We start from the raw sequence: 26064 nt of genomic DNA, 5'->3' as shown, positions 1-26064 counted from the left end.
TAGTGCCTTTAACGGGAAGTACGTTGGCTAGAAATTAATGACAACTAACATACAATAGTTTTGTTCCAGAAAACATGGAAACTCTGATCTGGAAAAAATTTTTTTTTTAACAGAAAATACACACACAGTGCTGATGTGGTGTTACTGAAATTGTACAGGATAAACCACAATTGTTACAGGAGAGTAACTCTGTACTATGCCTGTTAGGGAACATCTTGTACAGCTCCACCTACACTGCTACACTGACAAATAGCGATGGAACGTCTTGCTCTGCTTTAATTGGTTGTAAACTTTGCTTCCAGCCAATTACAGGATTTGGCTGGAATGCGCCTTCCTTTAACGTGGTGACATAATGGCGCTGTTGACTTTGCTTCCGTGTAGGAGCAAAGTTTCGCCGGGAACATGGCCTGGTTCAAGGGGTTACTGTTTGGGGGAATACTTCTTGCAATGTGCGGCGGTCTCTCTGAAGGACAGAAGAAAAAAGAGGTTAGTGTAGTCGAAATTCTTATTGCGAATAGCTACTCTTCCTGGGGCAGAATTGTTAGATAGGAATTACTGTTAAAATGTTAAAGGTGTCATTAAATGGCTTATGTGCTGCTTTATTTTCATTCAGGCGCTCCCTGCATAGGTTCTGCTGGCCGTCCAACTGGATCGTTGGTGTTGCAGAAGCACTGAAGCCGGCCTATGAGTTTGCAGGGACACTTTTGCCAGTCTATCTGGGGTCATTGTAGTTGCGGAAGCACTCATGGGGGCAGCCCCAATTCCTTACTTGCATAGGTGCTTCTTGCATCCCTTGGGAGGGAGGGGGGGGCGGGAGTCTTTTGTGGATGATGCCCATGCCAGCCCTTCGAGTGGGTACTTTGCGGATGGAGCCTATGCCAGCCCTTCAAGGGGTCCCTTTGCGGATGGTGCCCATACCAGCCCATTGGGGGAAGTCTTTGCTGATGGAGGCTATGTTAACCCTTCAAGGAGGTTCTATAATGATACTGTCCATACAAGCGTTCAAGGGGTGCCTTTGCTAATGCTGTCCATGCCAACTGTTCAGGGGTGCCTTTTGCTGATGCTGCCCATGCGAACCATTCAGGAGGTGCCTTTGCTAATGCTGTTCATGCCAACAGTTCGGGGGTGCCTTTGCTGATTCTGTCCATGCCAACCATTCAGGGGGTGCCTTTGCTGATGCTGTCCATGCCAACTGTTCAGGAGGTGCCTTTGCTTATGCTGTCCATGCCAACCATTCAAGGGGGTGCCTTTGCTGATGGCAGTCATGCAATCCCTTCAGGGGCCTTTTCAGAGGTGCCGTTGCTGATTAACTCCTAGCTAGCCTGTCTGTGAACCCTTGCAGATGGCAGCCCTTCCAAGGGGCATCACACTAATATAGATAAAACAGGGGCCCATAATGGAAAGAACATGTGTCCTGCCTAAAACTACATACGTTTAGTGACATTGTAGTGTAGTTTCCTCCAGGCTACTGGTGGCTTGCCTGAACCTAAATAAATGTGGCTTACATTTTTTTGTAAATTTTCTGTATGGTTTACTGCACTGTAGCAATATATTGGAGAGGGTTAACTTTTCCCCTTTATTTGCAGATGGTGCTGTCAGAAAAAGTTGGACAATTAATGGACTGGGCTAGCAAACGACCTGTTATCCACATGAACGGTGATAAATTCAGACGTCTTATCAAGTCTCCTCCAAGGAATTATTCTGTTGTAGTGATGTTTACTGCTCTTCAAACACACAGGCAATGTGTGGTATGCAAGTAAGAATATTGTCTCGTTTCTATATATGCATTCAATCTTACCTTAAAGGAGACGTATAGGAAAAAACCCTAATTTTGTAGGCAATTATGGTGTTGCTTTTACATGCTGCTAAAAATTAACATTATCTTTAAAAATAGCCCCTTTATTGGAGCTCCCTATAGATTTTCTCTGGTCCCTGTCTGTGTTTCAAATGAGGGGTGGGCGTGTCCTAACGATCCCTGCCAGAAGCACAGCAGGAGGGGAACAGCCAATCACAGTCCTGCAGTCACACAAGCACAGATAGGCTTCAGTTCCCTTTCAGGTCATTCTAGCTGCTGATTGGTTCCTGTCTTTCAGTGCAGTGAGCTGAGAGCTGCCAGCTCCCCTGCAAAGCCTTGGAATTCAGGGAGCAGGAGGTGGAAGAGAAGGGAGGGATTATTAGGGGTTTTATAATAATTTATAATAAATAAATCAGCCTAAAACAGTACTTTTTTTAAACACAATTCTTCTATATCTAAATAAGTATAATGTACTGGTACATTCTTATTTTTTACACAAAATGTCTCCTTTAATTATTAGCTCAAAAATTCTTTTGTATAATTTTTTTTTTTATAAATTCTTTATTTACGTGTTTCGCAAAATATCAAAAGTACAATAGCATGAGAATCCTGCAATCAAAAAAATCAAGAATAAGATAAGATACAGTGCTTGTACATGGGGCATCTCAAGACAAAAATTATCAAAAGACACCAGCAGATTACATAACACGTTGGCGTACTTTGCGAATAAGAAATTACTAAATAAAGAGAAAAAGAAAAAAAAAACCCACAGAAAAATAAACTATGTTGGGCACATCTACAATCCAGGAGATAGTAGCAAAACGGTGGGTGGAGAAGTAAACACAGAAAGGATAGAGTGGGGAGCACTATACATTAACTGAGTATCGTGATCCTATATCAGTGACATATCAATTGGATGCCAGGGGTCTCAAGGAAGCTATAAGCATACAGTTCTTTTGTATAATTTAAATATGAATATTTCTATTCATGCTTAATTTTTACAGGCAGGCTGATGAAGAATACCAAATACTTGCAAATTCCTGGCGTTACTCAAGTGCTTTTACAAACAGGATTTTCTTTGCCATGGTAGATTTTGATGAAGGATCTGACGTCTTCCAGATGGTGAGTAAACTTGTCCTTTACCTCCGTAGAATTCAGGATAATAGAAGTAGGAAAACTGAATAAACAGCTTCAAATGCAGTGATTTCAACCTGCAAGTGTTTTCTTTATTTAGCAGTGTAAATAACAGGAGTTAATTGATGGACTGGTCATTTTTTTTTATTTAACCGCCTTTCTCCTCCCCCAATTGCTCTGAAGAAGTTGGGAGATGTAAGCACTTTAAATTTCACATCACAACCATACACATTTTTATAATTAAAACACTATGCAAAAAGTATACTGAGAACAATGAGTTCATTGGTCTCATGTTGAGCACGAGTCCTTAAACCACAATTTATCTTTTGCCTGATATTCCAGTGTTGGCCTTGCATTTGGAACTTAAAAGGTAGCCTTATTAATACTATATATTATGCTGTATATCAGGGCTGTCCAACTGGCGGCCATGTGGCCCGTGACCCCCCCTTGTGTGGCCCCCCTGTGCCTGCTGTGACTTCTTAACATGTGTAAAATTTAAAAGGTATCACTGCAGAGATTAATTGTCCCCTGCATTGTTTAAACCTCAAAGTCAGAATGTAATTCCCTGTATTGTTCACACATGTAATCCCCTCTGCATTGTTCACACCTGTGACACCTCTATTGTTCACACCCCAAAAGTCCTGTACTGTTCATACCGGAGACCCAGACTGAAACTGCCCACATTGCTCACACCTCATTGAAAATGCTAATGGGGCACCAGCACTGTGTCACTGTATGTAGTACATTTTAGACTGGTCCTGATAGGTTTCCCTGTCTCCTGCTCTGTTCTGCCTTCCCTAGGCTCCCTGTGTGTGCCATACACTGTCTTTGTGTGCCATATTCTGCCAGTGTGTGCCTGCTCTGCCTGTTGAACATACGCCTGGTATTTGTTCTGGGGATTTGTTAGCATTAGAAAATGTATTATTAGGGTGCCCTAAGGTGTTTAATCATGTGCTGGGGAGGGGGTGCTGTGTTATCCGTAGGGGAGGAGGAGGCATATGGATTTAGGGGTACATCTTACTATGACTTAACTTTTTCACATATGATTGATATCCCTACAGTGAGCACCAACCATTTGTTTTTTTGTGTGCTATTAATGTGGATTGTGTGGTGTGTGGTCTTCTGGTAACATGGGTTTTGTTTAAAGTGGGTGTGGTGTAAAACAGGGAGTGGCTAACACTGGCTTCCATTTTCGGCCCTCCACCATGTAGACCAGAAAAATTCTAGCCCTCGGTACCACAGAAGTTGGACAGCACTGCTGTATATCAAAACTTGTAAAGCAAACTGTTTTCATTAGTGAATGTTAAAAATTTGGCATGCAATTCAATACATATATAATTACAATAATTACAATATGTAATTGTTTTGTGTTAATGGCCCTTCCAGTTGTGTGTAAAAATTAAATGGCATTATGATAAAGTTAAAGAAAGGGAAATAAATGACTGATGTAACATAGTAACATAGTAAGTTAGGTTGAAAAAAGACACAAGTTCATCAAGTTCAACCTTTTAACTCTATTAACCTGCCTAACTGCCAGTTGATCCAGAGGAAGGCAAAAAAAAAACATCCAAAGCCTTTCCAATTTGCCTCAAAGTTGTTCTATAATTGTATGACAGTGCAATTTTGTAGGTCATCGGTTACTGCCACTTTTGCCCTTGTATGAGTTAAAGGAACACTCAGCAACACCAAAAAATTAGTGTTTTAAAGGAATGACAATATAATGTAGTGTTGCCCTGCACTGATAAAACTGGTATGTTTGCTTCAGAAACACAACTACTGTATAGTTTATATAAACAAACTTCTGCATAGCCATGGGACAGCCATTCAAGCACATGATACACAGTAAAGAACAGATAAGACCTATAGCATACCATTGTATACTACAGAACTTATCGGTTATCTGCTGGGTATCCTGTGCCATTTTTCCTTTTTCAGCCTTGAATGGCTGCCCCCTTGGCTACATGGCAGCTTGTTTATATAAACTGTAGTAAAGTTTCTGGAGCAAACAAGAATATTATATTTTAACTAATTTAAAACACATTTTTTTGGTGTTTCTGTTCCTTTAAGATTGTAATATTGGTCTCTGTAGTCCTATTGCATATATCTATGCATGAATACAACAAACCATGTATAATGATGGCGTAAGAAATAAATTGCTGTTTTTTTATTTAAGATAACTGGCATTGGCAGAGATCCATAAGTGCTTCATTATATGTGTAGTCTGTTTGCACATGCCCAAGAGGAATGATTCAGGGCCTGCACTAGTGATGCTGCCCCTCTTTGACCCGCTGATGCCTAAGATGGCAGAAGCCCCAGAATGGCCCGTGAAATCACTACAACCGGAATATAGTATATGGACTGAGGTGATACATGTAGTAAGAGTGATACTGCATATAGAGTAGGTAACTGCAGCACCATCTATTTATCAGTACTAATGCTCCTATAAAGAGCTTATCTCTGCAGACACAGTCGGTGGGACAGCATTGTTGATCAACCACTATTGATTAATGTCAGGCAGGGAAATTAATAGGAGCGAGCCACATGAGAAATAAAATAGCCATGACAATACATCTCTGGCTTCACAATCCTTTTGGTTTCTGGAGTGACTGACCCCATCATCTGGTGACCATTTTTTTTTTAAAGGTAAGTTTTTATTAGGTTAAGTAATGAAGATATAAACAAACAAACATATCACATTATGCCAAGCCAACATTGCACTGCAGTAAATCCGACATTGGTTATAGAAGTTGTGTGGACATTACCATGTGGGTCAAGTGTAGAAGACCAGTCTGAGGGGTATATTGAGTTATGTACTCTACATTAGGCTCTCAGCCTAGGAAATTTGTATAATACTGGTCCACACCATGGGGTCCAAATTTTGACAAATTTTCTCTGTGTGCCCCGTGCTTCTGAGGTATGTGTAATTAATGGTATGGTTTTATTGACCAATTGCTTCAATGTTTTAACTGATGGGGGGGACGAGGGCCCATCCAGTGCATAGTAATATTTTTTAAAGGGGTTATTCCTTTGAGATAACTTTTAGTATGATGTAGAGATTGATATTCTGAGACAATTTGCAATTTGTTTTAATTTTTTATTATTTGTGGTTTTTGAGTTATTTAGCTTTTTATTTAGCAGTTCTTCAGTTTGCATCTTAGGGTCCAAATTACCCTAGCAACCAAGATTTGAATAAGAAACTCAAATATGAATAGGAGAGGGCCCGAATAGAAGGGTCAGTAATAAAAAGTAACAATACATTTGTAGCTTTACATAGCGTTTGTTTTTTAGAAGGGATTTGAAAGCTTCAAAGAGTCAGAAGAAAAATGCAAATAACTAACTATAAAAAAAAAAAAAAAAAGAAAACCAATTGAAAAGTTGCTTAGAATTAGCCGTTCTATAATATAAGTTACCTTAAAGGTGAACCACACCTTTAACTTGTGAACATTTTTAAATGCCAAGCTGGAGAGCTAGAAAACAAGCAAACAAAAAATATTTACAAAAATTAATACCAAAGTTTATAGAAGTGGCTAATACTTTCAGATGAAATTGTAGAGATCTCTCTTCATGGATTTAAACAGTGTATTTTATTCCAAATGCTTTCTAACTGTCCGTGTCTATTTCTTATAGTTAAATATGAATTCTGCTCCAACATTCATTCATTTCCCTCCAAAAGGGAAGTCCAAGAGAGGGGACACATATGAGCTTCAGGTTCGGGGATTTGCAGCGGAGCAACTCGCACGCTGGGTTGCAGATCGGACAGATGTCAATGTAAGTGTAGTGTGTCTCCTTGATGTAAAACTCACTTATGAAGAACAGAAAAATGGTATGATTTGCAGCAAACATGCCAAGGAGGATGGGGATCAGGTGTTCAATTGCAGTGCAATATACACTTCAACTATAGATATTCTAAATTGATCAGTGTTATTGAAATAATAATTTTGCAAAGAGGGGAGAAAAATGCTTCTTCTTTTCTTTGCGCAGATACGGGTCATAAGGCCCCCAAATTATGCAGGCCCTTTGATGCTGGGTCTGCTGTTAGCTGTGATCGGTGGCCTTGTCTATTTGAGAAGAAGTAATCTTGACTTTCTGTGTAACAAAACTGGATGGGCCTTGGCTGCTTTGGTAAGTACTTGTATCAGCTATAACAAGATCACTTCCCAAAAAAATATCTATGTAAACAAGCTTTCATGAGCTGTGTTGTTTTGTTTTTTTTAATTATTTCTCTCATATATTCCCTTGCCTATTTATCTCCTTTTGTTATTTTCCCTTTATTTGCAGAATTATTTATAAATATGACTGCTTTGTCTGTACTGCCATCCCATAAGGACAAAGCCATTCTTGAATGTGTTCACAGGCTTTTGCAACTTTAAAATGTAATGTCTGTGCATCCATTTTTGTTAAGTAGATTCAAATATTTAATTTGGCTGAACCTTTTTGTCCCAATGACTGGAATTTTTTTCTGTACACAAAGTGCCTCAGGAAAGTTCCTGATCTAGGGTCAAAATGTCCAACAAAGTAACTTGCATTTGATTTTTAGTAAATAAGCATTGCACTTAACTTTTATTGTGTACTATCATATAGAGCAGGGCTGTCCAACTGGCGGCCCACGGGCCGCATTCCCCCCCCTTATGTGGGGGGGGCATGTTTAAACCTCATTGTTAAACCTCAAATTGACACTGTAATCCCCTGTATTGTTCACACTTAAAATACCTCTATTGTTCACATTTTAAAGGCATGTACTGTTCACACCTGAGACCCAGACAGAAACTGTTCACATCTTATTCAAAATGCTAATGGGGCACCAGCACTGTGTCACTGTATGTAGTACATCTTAGACTGGTCCTGATTCCTGTCTCCTGCTCTATTCTGTCTTCCATATGCTCCCTGTGTGTGTCATACTCTGTCTGCCCTATGCTCCCTGTGTGTGTCATACTTTGGTATTTGTTCTGGGGGTTTGTTAGCATTTGAAAATTATTGTTAGTGGCCCCTAAGGTGTTTAATCATATGCTGGGGTAATGTATTAAACACAGGGGAGGAGGAGGCATATCGATTTACGGGTATGTCTTAATATGATTTAGCTTTTTTCATGTACGAGTGACATCCTTGCCAGGGCAGGCACAAGGAAATTTGGCACCCTAGGCCAGAGCTTCAATCAGTGCCCCCTGTCCTGTATTACCATTTCCCTCCTTACCATGATGGTTTTTTTAATAAAGAGAGCAGGAAAATGTACAGCACTTTTTCATTTATATTACTGCCTCCTGTACCAGCAAGCTCAGAAGCCATCCATAATACAGCCCTCCTGCAGTCATCATATTGCCCCTAATCTTTACCTGTCAGCAGCAGCCAAAAATAAATCTGATCACATCCTATTGCCTCCAAGTATTTATGTACCTGTGTCAGCGCCCAGCCCAGCAGGAACAGCAAACATATAGCCCCCAAATCTGTACCTGGCTGTGCCAGCAGGAAGCTTCACACTTTATAGTAATAGAAAGAATGTCTTGAGTTCAGTGCAACTGTGCAGGGCTGAGAGTAGCGAGAGCGAGCCACACCAAGCAGGCTGCCAGCTCTCTGCCTCTCTCTGTCATCCAACATATCGGTGACGTCATTGACACGCATGTCGCGGTGCACCGCACAGAAGGAGCTATTACTTGCCGGCAAGAGGGAGAAGGGGAACGAGATGGATTCCACCCAACTGGGTGACCATGATTACTGAATCAAATTATTAAATAAACGCTTGAAAAAACCCCGAAAGAATTAAAAAACGAAAAAGAAATCCCCTTAAAAGTGCGCCCCTCAATGATGGCGTCCTGACAGCTCTACTCTGCCAGCTCTACTCTGCCTACCCCTAGTTCCGGCCCTGATCACTGCAGTGTGCACCAACCATTTGTTTTTTTGGTGTGCTATTAATGTGGACGTGGTCTTGCGGTAACAGGGGTGTGGTTTAAAGTAGGTGTGGTCTAAAACAGGGAGTGGCTAACACTGGCTTCCGTTATCGGCCCTCCACCATGTAGATTAGAAAAATTCCGGCCCTCGGTACCATAGAAGTTGGACAGCACTGATATAGAGTAAAAGGGCATATAGCAAGTCCTCAGTCATAGTTGAATACTTATCTGAATAGAGTTTCATACTACAAAGTATCTGGATCTTTGTACACCCTTTCTCAAGCATGGTTTGGCATACATACATATGTACAATACTGGAACAATGGAGTAAAGATCCTCTCCCATTCTAAGTAACAATGCATTCCCATTCTCTTGTAGGCCCACCCACTTGCCTTTATTACCAATTTTGACCTCCAGCCTTTACTTCTTCTAATGCCCCTGACCGTGATGGTTCCTGGCCTTCAGGTAGTTTCAAGAAATTTGCAAAGAAATATCCTAGCAAAATTAACCTGATGTATTTGCTAATATTTTCCCTCAAGGAAAATCTCTCTCTCTCTCTCTCTCTATATTTTAATGGTTATTAAGTGTAACAGTGCTGCAAGCATCAGTGTGCATTTGTCATTTTGTTCCTTTTTATTGCAGTGTTTTGTCTTGGCGATGACATCAGGTCAGATGTGGAATCATATAAGAGGACCCCCTTATGCTCACAAGAATCCACATACTAATCAAGTGGTAAAATAAAAAGCTTTATACATCTGCTAGTATATTTATATAATCATTTGTGTACGCACAGCGAGTACATTTACTATCTTCTAATGTGCGTACAATACATAACTAAATTACTTGTGTAAAGGCAAAAAAAAATCTAATTTTTACTTTCTTTAATGAAAAAGAATCCTATCTCCAATATACTTTTATTCAAAAATTTGTACTGTTTTTGTAAGAAACATGACAGTATGCAGTGAAATTTCCCCTTCGTTTTACTTGCTCTGACTTCCGTAGATAGGGATGCACCGAATCCACTATTTTGGATTCAGCCGAACCACCGAATCCTTAGCCAAATACTGAACCGAATCCGAACCCTAATTTGCATATGCAAATTAGGGGTGGGAAGAGGAGAACATTTTTTACTTCCTTGTTTTGTGACAAAAAGTCATGCGATTTCCCTCCCCGCCCCTAATTTGAATATGCAAATTAGGATTTGGATTCGGTTCGGCCAGGCAGAAGGATTCGGCCGAATCCGAATCCTGCTGAAAAAGGCCAAATCATAGCCGAATCCCGTACCAAATCCTGGATTCGGTGCATCCCTAGTGGATAGGAAACTTCAGACTGTCCCTAGCTGCTCTGTAGGGAAATGATCATACTTGCAAACAGCAGGGGCAACCCCCCACCTTTCTTCCCAGCCATGCAGAACTCCAGCAGCTTTGTTTGTTTCCCTGTAGAGCAGTCAGTGACTGTGTAGAGATTTGTATTGGACGTCAGTGGTAGGAAAGCTTTTCGAAGGGTTAATAAAGGATAAGATACTAGACTTCATAGCAAATCATAATACTATGAGTTTGTGCCAGCATGGTTTTATGCATAATAGATCTTGCCAGACTAACTTAATTTCTTTTTATGAGAAGGTAAGTAGAGACCTTGATTCTGGGATGGCAGTGGATGTGATTTACTTAGACTTTGCTAAAGCATTTGATACAGTGCCACACAAAAGGTTACTGGTTAAATTAAGGAATGTTGGCCTGGAACATAGCATTTGTACCTGGATAGAGAACTGGCTAAAAGACTACAAAGAGTGGTGGTAAATGGAACATTTTCTAATTGGACCAGTGTTGTTAGTGGAGTACCGCAGGGCTCTGTACTAGGTCCCTTGCTTTTCAACTTGTTTATTAATGACCTGGAGGTGGGCATTGAAAGTACTGTTTCTATTTTTGCAGATGATACTAAATTGTGCAGAACTATAGGTTCCATGCAGGATGCTGCCACTTTGCAGAGTGATGTGTCTAAATTGGAAAACTGGGCAGCAAACTGGAAAATGAGGTTCAATGTTGATAAATGCAAGGTTATGCACTTTGGCAAAAATAATATAAATGCAAGTTATACACTAAATGGCAGTGTGTTGGGAGTTTCCTTAAATGAGAAGGATCTAGGGGTCTTTGTAGATAACACGTTGTCTAATTCTGGGCAGTGTCATTCTGTGGCTACTAAAGCAAATAAAGTTCTGTCTTGCATAAAAAAGGGCATTAACTCAAGGGATGAAAACATAATTATGCCTCTTTATAGGTCCCTGGTAAGGCCTCATCTGGAGTATGCAGTGCAGTTTTGGACTCCAGTCCTTAAGAGGGATATAGATGAGCTGGAGAGAGTGCAGAGACGTGCAACTAAATAGGTTAGATAGAGGGATGGAAGACTTAAATTATGAGGGTAGACTGTCAAGGTTGGGGTTGTTTTCTCTGTAAAAAAGGTGCTTGCGAGGGGACATGATTACACTTTACAAGTACATTAGAGGACATTATAGACAAATAGCAGGGGACCTTTTTAACCATAAAGTGGATCACCGTACAAGAGGCCACCCCTTTAAACTAGAAGAAAAGAACTTTCATTTGAAGCAACGTAGGGGGTTCTTCACAGTCAGGACAGTGAGGTTGTGGAATGCACTGCCGGGAGATTTTGTGATTGCTGATTCAGTTAATGCCTTTAAGAATGGCTTGGATGATTTTTTGGACAGACATAATATCAAAGGCTATTGTGATACTAAGCTCTAAAGTTAGTATAGGTATGGGTATATAGAATTTAATTAAAAGTAGGGAGGGGTGTGAGTATGGATGCTGGGTTTTCATTTGGAGGGGTTGAACTTGATGGACTTTCAACCCATTTTAACTATGTAACATGACCGCACAGGACCCAGTGCAGTCTGTATATTCTGATTATTAATCAGTCTTGCTGTATTGGCTTCTGGCAGATATTTTCTCTACTTGGCCCTCCTGTCAGTGAAAAGGTGTGGGTTAATGTCAATCTCATCTCTGGAGGCAGAACAGAAGAATAAGACTCTTGACCCCCTCCCCTAGTATATAAGCTCTGGCTCCACCTCCCCTTGCCAGTTCTTTGTTCTGCCTCAGAGATGAAGGACAGAAAAGTTGTTTTCTTACTTATTTTCTTTTTCTTAGCTTCCGAGTTTTACCTTCAAGGATGGGGACATGCTGAGCTGTCTCCTAACGTATGGTGACTTCACGCCTTGCAGTGCGTTGTGCAGCAAGTGGAATCACTTGAAGCACACTGCATGCAGCAGTTATTCATCAAGTTATGGGGACATGCTGAGCTGTCTCCCAACGTATGGTGACTTTCCCTCCTTGCAGTGCGTCAGCCCTGGATTCTGCACAAAGAACAGAAAGCATCCAGACTCGGAGGACAGTAATTCCCTCCTTGCTTAGTTTACAGCAAGTGGAATATGTGCTCACCATTCTGTTGGTAGGCCTAATACCGTTCAGCAGCACTTGTATTAGAGTAAAACGTATGCTGAGCTACCTATGATTACACCCAATGGCCAACACTTCTGTGTAACATAAGGTGAGGGTAAACAGAACTACAGTTTCTTACACTCCCTCCCTTACCTTTTAAGGCGACCAGTGTGGTACTTGCTGTTTGGCACCCTTTCTCACGGAGCTTTTGGCGCCATTCGCACGCATGCGCGACGACGCTGGTGTGCGTATGCACGGCAACGATGGCACGCATAAGTGCTGTTAGGAGCGCAGCCAGGTCTAGGGGTAGGCAGAAGAGGTAGCTGCCCAGCGCTCCTCAATCGTTGCGCCCTAGGCAGCTGCCTCTTCTGCCTACCCCTTGTTCCGGCCCTGCACAAAGCACAGGAGCCTCATATGACCTTTTAACTGTTAAACCCAACAATCATTTCTCACTAATACTGCTTGATCTCTCAGCCACATTTGACACTGTAGATCACCTCTCCTCCTCCAGTACCTCCATTCGCTTGTCCTTCGTGACACAGCCCTGTCCTGGTTCTCTTCTTACATCACCAATCGTTCCTTCAGTTTCTCCTACAACTGAGTAGCATATTCTACCTCTTTCTGTTAGTGTTCCTCAAGGCTCTGTCCTGGGACCATTACTATTCTCCCTTCGGCAAATTAATCAATTCGCATGGTTTCCACTACCACCTCTATGCTCTATGCTGACGATACTCAGATCTATTTCTCATCTCCTGATCTCAACCCTGAACTCCTAACTTGCGTCTCCTCCTGCCTGTCCGCTATCTCTACCTGGATGTCGCAACGCTACCTTAAATTAAACCTCTCTAAAACTGAAATGGTTCTCTTTCCTCCAACTAACACCAGTAACATCCTGGAAGTATCCATCATAGTTAACAATTCCACTAACACCCCTGGTGCCTTGGGGTTATCCTAGATTCTGCCCTGCCATTCACTCCTCATATCCAGTCACTTATTAAATCATGTCACTTCCACCTAAGGAACATATCCAAAATTACGATCATTTATCACCCAAGATGCTGCCAAAATTCTTATTCACTCTCTCATCATATCACGTCTAGACTACTGTAACTCTCTTTTAATTGGCCTTCCCCTCCAGAGACTGTCACTTCTCCAATCCATAATGAACATTGCTGCGAGGCTCATACACCTCAGCAACCGCTCCTCCTCTGTCACGCCATTCTGTCAATCCCTGCACTGGCTTCCGTTACCTTTCAGAATCAAATTCAAATTAATGACCCTGACTTTCAAAGCACTTCATAACTCTGCCCCACCCTACACCTCTGAACTCATCTCTATATACTCACCCAACCACTTACTACGCTCCTCTACTGACCTGCTACTCAACTCTTCCCTCATTACCTCCTCAAATGCTCACATTCAACAGCAGGGTACTACATAGAAATTACTGATCCTTTCGATCCCCCTCCTTTTATAATTCCAATGCTGACCAGGGATCACAGAGAAGTAGGCCAACAAGCATCCCAAGTAGGTCGTCTGACATGGTTCCTTTCCTACTGGGAGACCCATGTCACAGACCAATGGGTACTGCAAATCATCCAATTCGGATACAAAATTCCCTTCTCAGCCCCCCCTCCAAAACAATTTGTTCTGCCTATGCCCTCCACAGGAAAAAGGAAGGCATTAGATCTAGCAATCTCTTCTCTACTACAAGCAGGAGTCATTGCTCCAGTTCCGGAACTTCAAAAGTTTTGAGGCTTCTGCTCCACCCTCTTTCTGGTGTGAAAAAAAAGGAAGGCTCCTTCAGACCAGTCCTCAACCTAAAAAAGTTTGACAAATTTGTTGCCAACCACAAGTTCAACATGGAGTCTGTGCGTTCCACCATAGCCTTCATGGAAGCCGACAATTTCATGACGTCAATCGACCTGCAGGATGCTTACCTGCACATACCAATTCATCCTAAGTCACAACCATTCCTGAGATTTGCTGTCAGAGACCAGCACTTCCAGTTCACAACACTTTGGATTTTGGCCTCTGCACGGCTCCAAGGGTATTTACAAAGGTCTTGGCACCAATTATGGCATACCTGCGACGAACTGAAGTTCATATTCTACCATATCTGGATGATTTACTCCTGAGAGCTCAGTCTGTAATGCAAGCAACAGCCGATACAGAGACCTGTATACAGGTCCTGCAACAGCACGGCTGGTTAATAAACCAAAGCAAGAGCTTCCTCATTCCGTCACAAAGAATTGAATTGAAACTAATGTTTGACTTCAATCAACAAATAGTCCAACTCACACACGACAAAATACAAACCTTGATCAGCAGTACTCGGTCCTTCCTCTACAAGGACAGGGTATCAGCAGCAGATTACCCCCAACTACTAGGCTACATGGTAGAAGCACTAGAAGCGATACCTTATGCAAGGTTTCACATGCAACCCTTACAATGCAACTTCCTTCAACACTGGAACAAAAATCACCAGGATTTTCAGCAGATCATTCCCCTGCTCCCCACAACCAGAGAGTGCTTGTCCTAGTGGACAATGCGCACCCATTTGTCCCAGGGCAGAAGCTGGGCTCAACTATGGTGATAGTTACAACCGACGCCAGACCATGACCAGACAATGCCACGGCTGTTGCTTATGTCAACAAGCAGGGAGGCACATGGAGCAGCCTAGCTATGCAGGACTTAGCAAAGGTGATGTCATGGGCAGAAAACATGGTTCCAGCCATATCTGCAGTATTCATTCCCGGAGTCTGGAACTGGGAAGCGGACTTCCTCAGCAGACAGACAATTGACCAAGGGGAATGGGCCCTACATGACAAGGTATTCGCACAACTAGCACAAAGATGGGGCCTACCGGACATAGATATCTTAGCGTCCAGGCACAATTTCAAACTTTCAGGACCAGAGACCCGGGAGCGCATACACAGATGCACTGGTAATTCCATGGACTTTCAACAAAGTGTATGCATTCCCACCACTGGCGATCCTTCCCAGGATAATTGCCAAGATAATACAGGAACAGACCACGACCATTCTCATTGCGCCCGACTGGCCGAACAGACTATGGTACACGGACTTCGTCAATATGTCAATGTCCAGACCTTGGCGAGTACTTCTATGACTGGACCTCCTCATTCAGAGTCCAGCCAGACACCACAACCTGGCCATGCTCAATTTGACGGCCTGGTTCTTGAGACCCTATTATTATCACAAAGTGGTTTTCCACCATCAGCCATAAACATCCTGCTCCAGGCTCGGAATCCATCCACCACAAAAGCATACCACAAGGTATGGTATACATTTCCTACCTGGTGTTCAGCCAAATAGTATGGACGGACAGAACAACTCGGGTAATCACAGAATTCCTTACAGATGGCTTCACTAGAGGCCTTGCACTGAACACACTAAGGTCTCGGATTTCGGCTGTATCAGCACTTTCAAATATCCGGTGGGCAGAAGACTCCACTATACAGCGCTTTTGTACATGCCAGACCACCTTTTTTTCTTGCAAAGAACCATGGTTTGTTATGCATCAGGATAGTCGTCCTCAGAATGGTACCGGGGGGAGTTAGTCTTACCATCCCTTTGCCCAAACCCAGTGAATGATATAGAAAAACAGTTACACAAACTAGATGTGGTGAGAACAATTTGCACCTATTTAAAACGGACTGTAGTCTTATGGAAATCAGACTCTCTGTTGATATCATACTCCACAACTTACAAAGGTCAAGGAGTTTCCAAAAGAACCATTGATAGATGGTTTAGTAGACACAATCAATCTTGCTTATGACATCAACAAAACACCAAAGCCATTCCAAATCAAGGCTCACTCTGCGCAAAGTACTTCATGGGCCTTACATAACTTGGCTACACCTGAACAAATATGCAAGGCAGCCACTTGTCCCAACACTTTTATAAAGTTTTATAAACTACGTGTTTTTGCTTCAACTTCGGCTGTGTTTGGCTGCAAGGTATTACAGGTTAAAGACTACACAGTAACAGTATTCTTTCAGTATCTTAGTAAAAATTGCACTTTTTTTTAATGCATTATACAGTAAACTTAACACTTAAATGTTACAACAAGTTTCTATTATTACCCACTCTAAATTACGGGACAGCTTTTGGAGGTCCCCACATGTTTGCACTGACAGGAGGGCCGACTAGAGAAAAAGGGATTTTATACTTACTGGAAAATCCTTTTCTAGTAGGCATGAACTGTCAGTGCAATAAGTCATACCCAGGCTGATTTTAGTATGGGTCTGTGGACACAAAATTTCTATGTTACTAACCGACCTTACTTCCTACTTTCCTGAGATACTCCACCTCATTTAAGCTTTACAAATGAACTGGCAAGGGGAGGTGGAGCCAGAGCTTATACACTAGGGGAGGGGGGTCAAGAGTCTTATTCTTCTGTCCTGCCTCCAGAGATGAGATTGACATTAACCCACAACTTTGCACTGACAGATTGGGCCTACTAGAAAAGAATTTTCCAGTAAGTATAAAATCCCTTTATTTGACTTGTGCTGTTTTTGATAATTTAGGACGATCCCTAAGCAGCAGTCCAGACCACACTGAGCATGTGCATAGTCTTTGTCTTGCAAAGATGTTTAACAAAGTTACAAGATGGTGACCCCCTTTAAAAGCATAGATTGTTTGTTTTATTAGGCTTCTGGTGCAGTAAGTTCATGTTTAATATAGAAAATACAACATTCTAGCATTATTATATTTTAGACTTTAGTTCCCCTTTAATCTTTCCCATCTGTTTTTTTGCAGAACTACATCCATGGAAGCAGTCAAGCACAGTTTGTGGCAGAAACACACATTGTACTATTATTCAGTATCCTTTTTTTTTTGTACTATACAAGTGGGGGATAGATCATACATATCTCTTTCCTCCACACAAATCTCTTTCCTCCACTCAAAGAGGTTTCCATGGCCCCTCACCCTCCTCCACTCCAGGAGGTCTTTAGGAGGAAGCACACCTCCCTTTTAACGACAGCTCACCTGCAGTCTAATTAGTTAGCTACCTTTACCTGGGCAGCTGAACACACTTAATGGAGCATGAAATGGAAGGCCCACCCTGCTCTTCTCTATTCAATCCAGAGATCCATTATCTAGCTTTTCCTAAGCCGGTACATCAATTCAGCAATGCTTTCTGCAGAAACACACACTCTTTCCCTGGAGTTTTTATATTCACCAGTCTAACAATGGAGAAATACACATAATATTGTGCCCTTTTCACGCAAATATCTTACATACCTTGTATACAGTACTGGTTTCCTTGGTGTTCCCTGACAGTACATTTTATAGGCAGCTTCATAACCACAGAGGGTTAGTCAGAATGATATGCTTACACCTGTTACCATGTTTTCCAAAGGGATTGCAAAAAAAAAAAAAAAAAAAGAGAATCCGAAGCAGAATAAGCTTCACAAGATCTGATATAAATAATATATAAAATATAACTAATTTAACAAATTACAATTTACTTTTGGAGGCCATTGAATTTATGGCACAGTAACCTCCTACCACCAGAGATCATTTCTATTATATTAAGTTCAGCCACGGAAAGATTTCAACCCCTTGATACCAGCAATACAGACTTAATGACCTAGAGAAGAAGTAGAGCTGATAGAAGTCAAGCAAAATTAATATAGTTCTCTGCTGCTCTTGTAGAATTACTGTAGCCAGGCAAGAATAATTATGACCGTAAGCAATAAGGCAGCAGCAAAGAATAGGAGAGGGAGTGGTGATTCCTACTTAAAATTTGAGTTGATTACTGTTGTGCGCAGGATCAGCAGAAGAAGCAGGAGGAGGAGGGTTAGCAGAGCAACTGGAGGGCAATCAAGGGTTAGTTCAGCAGATAGATTCTGGCAGGGACACACTCTAAATTCAGATACGGTGCTTGTTTATGCCTTTCAAAAATTAATTGCATAGAGGAACTAGTGGAATTGTGCATTTGGGAGGTTTATGTCAATATTCAGAAGTTTCCTAAAACCACCTAACTTTAGTACAGATTTGCACTCTTTTGAAGTAGATTGATTTTGTCAGAATGTATACTTTCTAGTTTCTACTTTTTTTTGTAATCTGTATTTCCCTCGTGGGTTTTTTTCTAAATAAGTCAGGAATTTCCATAAAAATGTGTATTTGGTATCTGAAAATGTGTATTTTGGATGTGCATATAATAAAGTATGTTTCTTTATTTCTCTATTATTATTTTAGGTATTTAGAGTCCTATATCTTGTTACAGAATTGGAGTGCCGTCTGGCATTTGATGCATATCAAATGGGAAACTTGTCTGGTGCTGAAAGGGTTGAATGAAACTGTAAACTAGTTGTAGTTAATTCAAGAACCAATATAGCTTGTTTGCACCATAACTCTTTCTATAGATGGTGCTGTGACCTTGGGTATGGTTCTCCTGCATGAAGCTGCCACATCAGACTTGGATGTTGGAAAACGGAAAAGTGAGTAATTACATTTTTTTTTTTACTCTTTTACTAATATTTTATGGTAACTGGTATAAGATGTCCTTGACATGCTAAAAGAGAGGATTTAAAACAGTCCTATGTTTTGTTTTATTTTTAATATATGCTTTCACTGCCCCTGTGTAGTCTAGAGAGTAGTTTACCAGTTTACAGTAGAATGCTCATCAAGTATTTCAAGGGACCAGAAAAAATGGTGTAAAATCAGGGAAATGTATCATGCAATATATAAAAATTATCTATACAGGTATGTTACAATGTTGGGGAAGACTCTTCAGTCTGGGCATGATAGTCTAAGGCAGAATATTCCTTTAAAGTTAAACCTAAGATTTACTAAGGTTCGAATGGTAAATTTGAATTAGAATTTTCGAATATTTTTTTTTGGTCAAAACTCACAATTTGAACAATTCGAATGTAAATCCAAATGTGAGATTTATCACAACTCGACCATGGAGTTCTTGTAGAAATCAGTGGCAGAGGTCAACTGAACCATTTGAAGATGTTAAAAGGCTTCCTGACATTCAAGTTTTTTTAGGAGGGAAAACGCTATTCGATTAGAAGTTTCGGGTCGTTGCTATTCGAATGAATGTTAGACGTTCACGTTTTTTCATAAATAATCTCACATTCAAGTTGAGTACATTCAAATTTTTTAGTTAAGTTTCACATAACTAAGTTTTGGGGCATCTCTAGGAAACTGCAGGCAGAGTTTCAGCTGGCTATGCAGCTTATATTTTGTTTAGAGCTGTGAGCAGACATAGAAGTGGCACAGTCTTAGAGGTTGTTCACCTTCAAATTAACTTTTAGTATTATGTAGAGGGTGATATTCTGAGACAATTTTCTATTGGTTTTCAATTTTTATTATTTATGGTTTCTGAGTTATTTAGCTTTTTATTCAGCAGCTCTTTGCTAGGGTCCACATTTCCCTAGCAACCATGGTCTGATTTAAATAAGAGACTGGAATATGAATAGGAGAGGACCTGCATAGATAGATGAGTATTAAAAAGTAGCAATAACAATAAATGTATAGCTTTACAGAGCATTTGTTTTTAGATGATGAAAGCTGAGAAGAAGCCAAAGAAAAAGGCAAATAACTAAAAAAAATAATAATAATGAAGACCAATTGAAAAGTTGTTTAGAATTGTATATTCTATAAACATACTAAAAGTTAATTTAAAGGTGAACCACCCCTTTAAGAATTGGCCCGGCACCAAACATGCATGTTTCCTGAATTCTATTCACTGCATATTTACTGCATTTTATAGAACTTGGAATTTTACATTTAGTATATAAGCTGTTATATGAAATGTGATATATGCTTATCAAAGTTTGTGAAACAAATCTGTCTCTGGAATTCATATTTCTGTAAAGCTTATCTGGTTTTCATTATTGCTAAACTGAGTACACTGTGTTATTCTTTTAACAGTAATGTGTATAGCCGGCATAACCCTTGTGGTTATCTTCTTCAGCTGGCTGCTATCAGTCTTCAGATCTAAATACCATGGCTATCCATACAGGTACTGTTCCTATTGCTTTCAATCCCCAATCAGGTTGAATCTGGATGTATTAATTGATGACCAATCAGATTTTATTAAACAACTTTTCTTGAATTTAATTGTACTTTATAGCCACAATAATCCCATAACCTATGAATGTCAAATGCTTGAATATGCAAGCCTATACTCTACATATAGGGGCATATTTATCAAGGGTCGAATTTGTTTTTCGAGTTTTTTGGCCGAATAGGTCTGTTTTCGGCAGAATTCGACTCAAACTAATAGCAAATTAGATTGAATTCGAATTAAAGTTTTTCCCAAAAAGTCCACCAATTGACTCCAAATGGGTTCTAGGAGGTCCCCCCCATAGGCTAAAACATCAGTTCAGCAGGTTTTAGATGGTGAATGGTCGAAGTCAAATTTTTAAAGAGACAGTACATGATATATTTCAATATTTGAATTTTCTGGGTTTTTTTCAAATTCTAATCAAATTTGGACTATTCCCAAGTCGAAGTAGCTCGAAATTTGAATTTTTTGAATTCGAAAATTCACCTCGACCGTTGATAAATCTGCCCCATACACCTCTGCTGCAGACGTGAATTATTTATGTAGTCAGGTACTTATAGGTAAATTCGTTTTTTTTTATTGCTTCATTATCCATCGTCGTATATTAATATATACAGGTGCTGAGCAAAAAAACAAGGACCAAACCAATAAAAATAATAAGCAGTAGTGTCTTTGTTTTGCATAACTATGTGTTAATACATGGACCAATTATAAAACTTAGCCCTAATTGAACAAATTGTAAGGAAAAAATAATTACATTTGTAGCCAGATCAAATAGCAATTTACCAATTAACTTCCCTTGACTGAAGCAAGGACACATTCAAAAGGTAAACTTAGAAAGGTATAATGTAAGCATGTTTGTTATTTAACACAGATGCTTAATATACTGTATGTAATTGTATTTATTTAGTGCCATAAGTATACACAAGGGTACAGTTATTATAAAGTAGACAGTGAAAATAAATAAATAAGTGCTAGGATTTTCAGTATATGGCAGGAATAAGTTGCCTGCCCCAAAACACTAACAATATATTATGATTGAACTAGAAATAGTAACTTTGTATAAATGCCAAGGGTTCCCTTTACCTGCTATCTGGTTGTTAGAGACTTGAGTCTAGCAACTAAGTTGTGATTCACACAAAAGACTAACACAGGAATTGAGTAAAATTGTACATATTAAAAATATGAAATCTGTTTTTTGGTTCCACTGGTTACTGGATCAATGGTGCCAGAAACCTGCTTTGCTTATATGAATTGAGCCAGAAAAACATGAAAACTGAGATTTATTGCAAGGTTGCTTAGATTGTATGTATTGTTATCTAGGGAAGTGGTATAAGAATATATTTGGTAAAATATATAGAAAAACAGGGAAAGTGTAAAATCTTAGTAAGCGTAGTAGTCAATTAAAAGTCGAAGTGAACCTTTGCTTGAATTTGTAAGAAAAAAATGCAGCTGTTTAATGGATTCTTTTCACATGGATTAGTGCACAGACTTGATGCAGAAAACACAATCTTTTAGAGTACACAGGGCAAATTCTCAGCTTGCAAAGTGCCTCAATGCAACAAAACAGTCTGATGCATGGTGCCTTATGTATGATAGATAGTTGGACTTTGTTCTCCTTTATGCCTATTTTTGAAAAGTGCCAACTGTCATGTTACACATGCATAATTTGTTTCATGGTTGCTTTTCTTGTTTTGTTCCATCTCCCCTCCTGTTGACCCCTCTGATCTGTCTGTTTGGTTTACTCCACTGGTCCAGTAGTTTATGCTAGGCTCCATTTTGAACTACATGTATATTGCTAGAGTGGATCACATTATAATCTTTTGACCTATCCGGATGTTCACAGTTTTCAAATAAACTACTCAACGATCTTCAAGGTGCCATTCTGATTGAGTTCAACTGTCTGCTAAAATTCCTGAGGTTGTAAATTATTGCTATTTCAAGACAACTTGATAAGTTAGAAATCACACTTTTAATGCTTAGGAAGGGAGGCAGAACACCTACCCAGAATATTTCTACCCCTCCTAAACTGCATCTAATGCTCCCCCCTGCAGCTGCCCCCTTGCCCTATACCTAAACCAAAACTGGGAACAAAGAGTAGCACAGTTTAACCGCCTACATGTTTAGCCATGTCACGTGCAACGCTGATCGTCAAAACCGAACATGCAGTTTAGACAACAAGTCCCAGTTAGTTTCCAGTGTGCATGTTCCGTATGCAATGAACTCCTGAAAGCCTGCATACTCTGCTTAGGTATGGGGCAAGGCAGGGCTGCATGGGTAATTTTATGCACTATGGAAGAGGACCCTTTTCAGTTTTGTTCTCCTTTTAAGGATATTATTTAGTACAATGTAAGAAGCAAAAAAAAAAATGCAGTTACTAAACCATTTCCTTCGTACACTGACTTATCATGCTGCAGGAAAATGAGTTTTGGGCATCATCTGCCTCTTGTGTTGCCTTTTTTTTTTGTTTTTTAACCCAATATTTCTGCAAAATGCTCACCTAATGTTCAGTTAAAGTCTGTTAAGTGATATTAGAGCCTAGTTGTAGAAATGGCAGAACAAGACATATCTAGTTGTGGAATGGTAATATAACATCTATTCAGCTTTATACAAAACACTTCATTTGGATGAAATTTGGGTTTCTTGCTTTGCCGTGTTTCTAACACCGTTTTTTTTTTTTTTTTTTTTTTTTTTTTTTTTTAAGTTTTCTCATGACATAGAAGAATCTTCTGCCAGTCAAGCCACATCTACAATTCACTCTCTACATAAACCTTCGGCTGATAGACTGCATCATATCGAGTTACACTTTGGAAAGTGACACCTTCTCCAGCAAATGATATTCTGTGTAAGATGACACTGTATTGGTAACGACAAACCAAAGAAGACCTACGGTGCCTTGGTAAAATTCAGCCAGAGGTGTTTTGTTTTAATATAGTTTCGTTTTTCTTTTGTTTTCTTTAACCATAAGGCTACATCATTACTTTTTATTAAATTCTCTTAACTTTTTTTTTGACAATTTTTTACAGAATGTTTTAGCACAGATGTGAGTTCATTTTGACAATAATCGTGCATAATGAGATTTTTCATCAGTTCATTTTGTGTTGCACATATCTCTATGCCTAGCTACTTCACAACTAATTTGATAAAGGTATGGTGTATTCTCTGGAAACAGAGTACTTATGCAGACTTCTGCTTGACCTACACATTGATTTATCTTGTCTTGTTGTGGAAGAAACAAAATAGGTACTGTTTTTGTCTTAACTGTATATAATTTTGCATCTGTTTTTCGTCATAAGTGCAAATGCAAAATACAAAGCACAACTAGATTTGTCTAAAATCACTCACAACTGTGCAATGCCAATTATATTTATATGGCAGTAGAAAATTAGCTAGTTTCTGTGTTTTTTTATTTTCAAGAATCCGTGTTTTACTTTGAAAGGTTACAACTTAAACTTTGTAACTAAGTAGTAAAAATCTATTTGCAGTAGTCTCATCCATTTTTGTTACAAATAAAAAATGCAGCACAGAAGGATGCATTAAAATCACCTACTGGTACCAAATGCACTTTTTTTGCAATTGAGTCATGTCTGTACACTGTTCCTATGCAGTAAAAGTAGATCTACTTCCCTTCTAGGAGTTCTCTCGTAAGGCTAAATACAGAAGCAACTGACTTCTTAAAAACCAACAATGTGCCTGAATATATTCAACTCTCTTGAAGTTAATTATGTGTGGTATAATAACTTGTTACTGGAAATACCCATTAACTAGACATTCAAAGTGCCTTGTGAATTCATGCAGTTCCGCCTCCAAGGGATTTGAGTTTCTGTAATTTGAAGAAGCTGTTTTATTGACTTGTTTATTATAGACAATTTTCAATAAAATATTTTACTCTGAACCTCTGTGGAAGTCTCTGTTTTTAAATACCATGCTTAAGAAGGAATTCATGTTTTTTGGCACGTAGCAAAATGAAAAGACACTTACTATGGCTTTTTTTTTTTTTTACCTGATGCCCTGCAACATTTGCCAATATTGCTAGGATTTCCTGTCCTGAGCAACTGCTTACAGTAAGATTTAGATTGTATAATGCAAAGGTTAGAACTGCACTACAAGTAGACTTGGAGATATTTCTACAAACAATACTTCAACAATATATAATAGTGCTGCATGTTACATGGAAAGACCACAGTTCTTACCACATTCAAATTTAAACACAAGCTTTGTAAATTCCCACACTGTCCTTATAATTCTCCTCTATATGTCAGGCAAATCACTCTTCAAATGGGAACCTCGTGGAAATGGAAGATACAAAAAGGCACACAATAGTATGTGTTTTTAAAAATGTTGCAGTTCTACACTTTGTTTCTATTGTGCTCACCTTTAGTTCGTGTATTTCAGACACACTATATAGTTTACTATCTCCAGCTCTCATCTGTAGCTCATGTCACAGATCTCTCTCCCCTCTCCTTGATCTCTCCAGCATTGTCAGAGGAATGTTTGGGATATGGCCTCCAGATTCTTGTTTGCCGATCTCCTGCTCTCTTTTGCAGCTCCTGTCACGTATCTCTCTCCCCTCCTCTTGTTCTCTTCGCCGCTTCTGGTCAGTGGAGTGAATGCACAATAGTGTGTATTGCTAAGCACATTAATCACAATAATTGCTTTGGATATACTCACACATTTCTTGTCTGAATCAAGCCTTCCAACATATCCTTTGTGCTGTTCTCCGCTAATCTTCCTTTTGATCACCTGTGTTCCCTCCTTTCTCCTTTACGATAATCCAGCACGCTGCAACTGTAGAATCAGGGGGAGGAGGGGATTGCTTCTTGCGAATATTAAATAAATAAATTTTTATTTCTCAAGATAGTTATAATTCCAACATGTTTCGTGTGCTATACACACTTCCTCAGGGGTGCTAATCCACCAACCCATGTCTTGAATGATTTAAACGTTCAGTGACATCATAGCCTATTAAGTATATATCATGTATATCAATTTTAAAACACATTATACAAAGATTAAAAATAATTTAAAAGAACTCATTTTAAAAAAACAATTCAATTCTATCTCAATATTATATTTTTCTGTAAATTATATAGTGAATAAAGTACCCACTATTGTAAAATATAAGGACAGGTCATGGAACGCCAAGTTGACTAACACCCTCATTTTTCAATGGGGGTTCTTTCTTTATCATAGTAAACACGTTGCAGTGAGTCATGACAGAAATTACATCACTAAGCTCCAACTATAACTGATGACATCACTGACCGCACCTTTTATAAAGATATAATTTACAAGATATTGATGGCTCTGGTTTATTAGATAATTATAAACAATGCTTGGCAATGTCATCAGTTATAATAGTTACATAGTTACATAGTTAAATTGGGTTGAAAAAAGACAAAGTCCATCAAGTTCAACCCCTCCAAATGAAAACCCAGCATCCATACATACACCCCTCTCTACTTTTAATTAAGTTCTATATACCCAAACCTATACTAACTATAGAGCTTAGTATCACAATAGCCTTTGATATTATATCTGTCCAAAAAATCATCCAAGCCATTCTTAAAGGCATTAACTGAATCAGCGATCACAACATCACCCGGCAGTGCATTCCACAACCTCACTGTCCTGACTGTGAAGAACCCCCTACGTTGCTTCAAATGAAAGTTCTTTTCTTCTAGTCTAAAGGGGTGGCCTCTGGTACGGTGATCCACTTTATGGGTAAAAAGGTCCCCTGCCATTTGTCTA

The 26064-nt window shown here is 39.6% G+C and overlaps 1 protein-coding gene across 2 annotated transcripts; it reads left to right on the top strand.

Annotated features, from left to right (window-relative positions):
- Positions 1 to 293: 293 nt before the first annotated feature.
- On the top strand, positions 294 to 24208 carry LOC108700070 (magnesium transporter protein 1-like). Of its 2 annotated transcripts, XM_018232937.1 has the most exons (11): positions 294 to 486; positions 1587 to 1756; positions 2800 to 2917; positions 6557 to 6697; positions 6911 to 7051; positions 9190 to 9276; positions 9454 to 9543; positions 17049 to 17112; positions 18662 to 18736; positions 20178 to 20268; positions 23018 to 24208. In XM_018232937.1, the coding sequence occupies exons 1-11, from the start codon at positions 403 to 405 to the stop codon at positions 23031 to 23033; spliced, it is 1077 nt and encodes a 358-aa protein (XP_018088426.1). In that variant the 5' UTR covers positions 294 to 402; the 3' UTR covers positions 23034 to 24208. The 2 variants fall into 2 exon arrangements, with proteins under 2 accessions (XP_018088426.1, XP_018088427.1); XM_018232938.1 differs by lacking the exon at positions 9190 to 9276.
- The last annotated feature ends 1856 nt before the right edge of the window (positions 24209 to 26064 follow it).

Source organism: Xenopus laevis, chromosome 8S (genome assembly GCF_017654675.1).
Source record: "Xenopus laevis strain J_2021 chromosome 8S, Xenopus_laevis_v10.1, whole genome shotgun sequence".
NCBI classification, from domain to species: Eukaryota; Metazoa; Chordata; class Amphibia; order Anura; family Pipidae; genus Xenopus; species Xenopus laevis.
The sequence above is the reverse complement of the archived record's forward strand: the minus strand, read 5'-3'. Positions and strand labels throughout refer to the sequence as shown.

Coding starts and splice junctions, on each gene's coding strand:
- LOC108700070 (XM_018232937.1), top strand. CDS start 403: ATGGCCTGGTTCAAGGGGTTACTGTTTGGGGGAATACTTCTTGCAATG. Junction 6,698..6,910: donor CAGATCGGACAGATGTCAAT/GTAAGTGTAGTG, acceptor TTCTTTGCGCAG/ATACGGGTCATAAGGCCCCC. Junction 9,277..9,453: donor TGATGGTTCCTGGCCTTCAG/GTAGTTTCAAGA, acceptor TTTTTATTGCAG/TGTTTTGTCTTGGCGATGAC.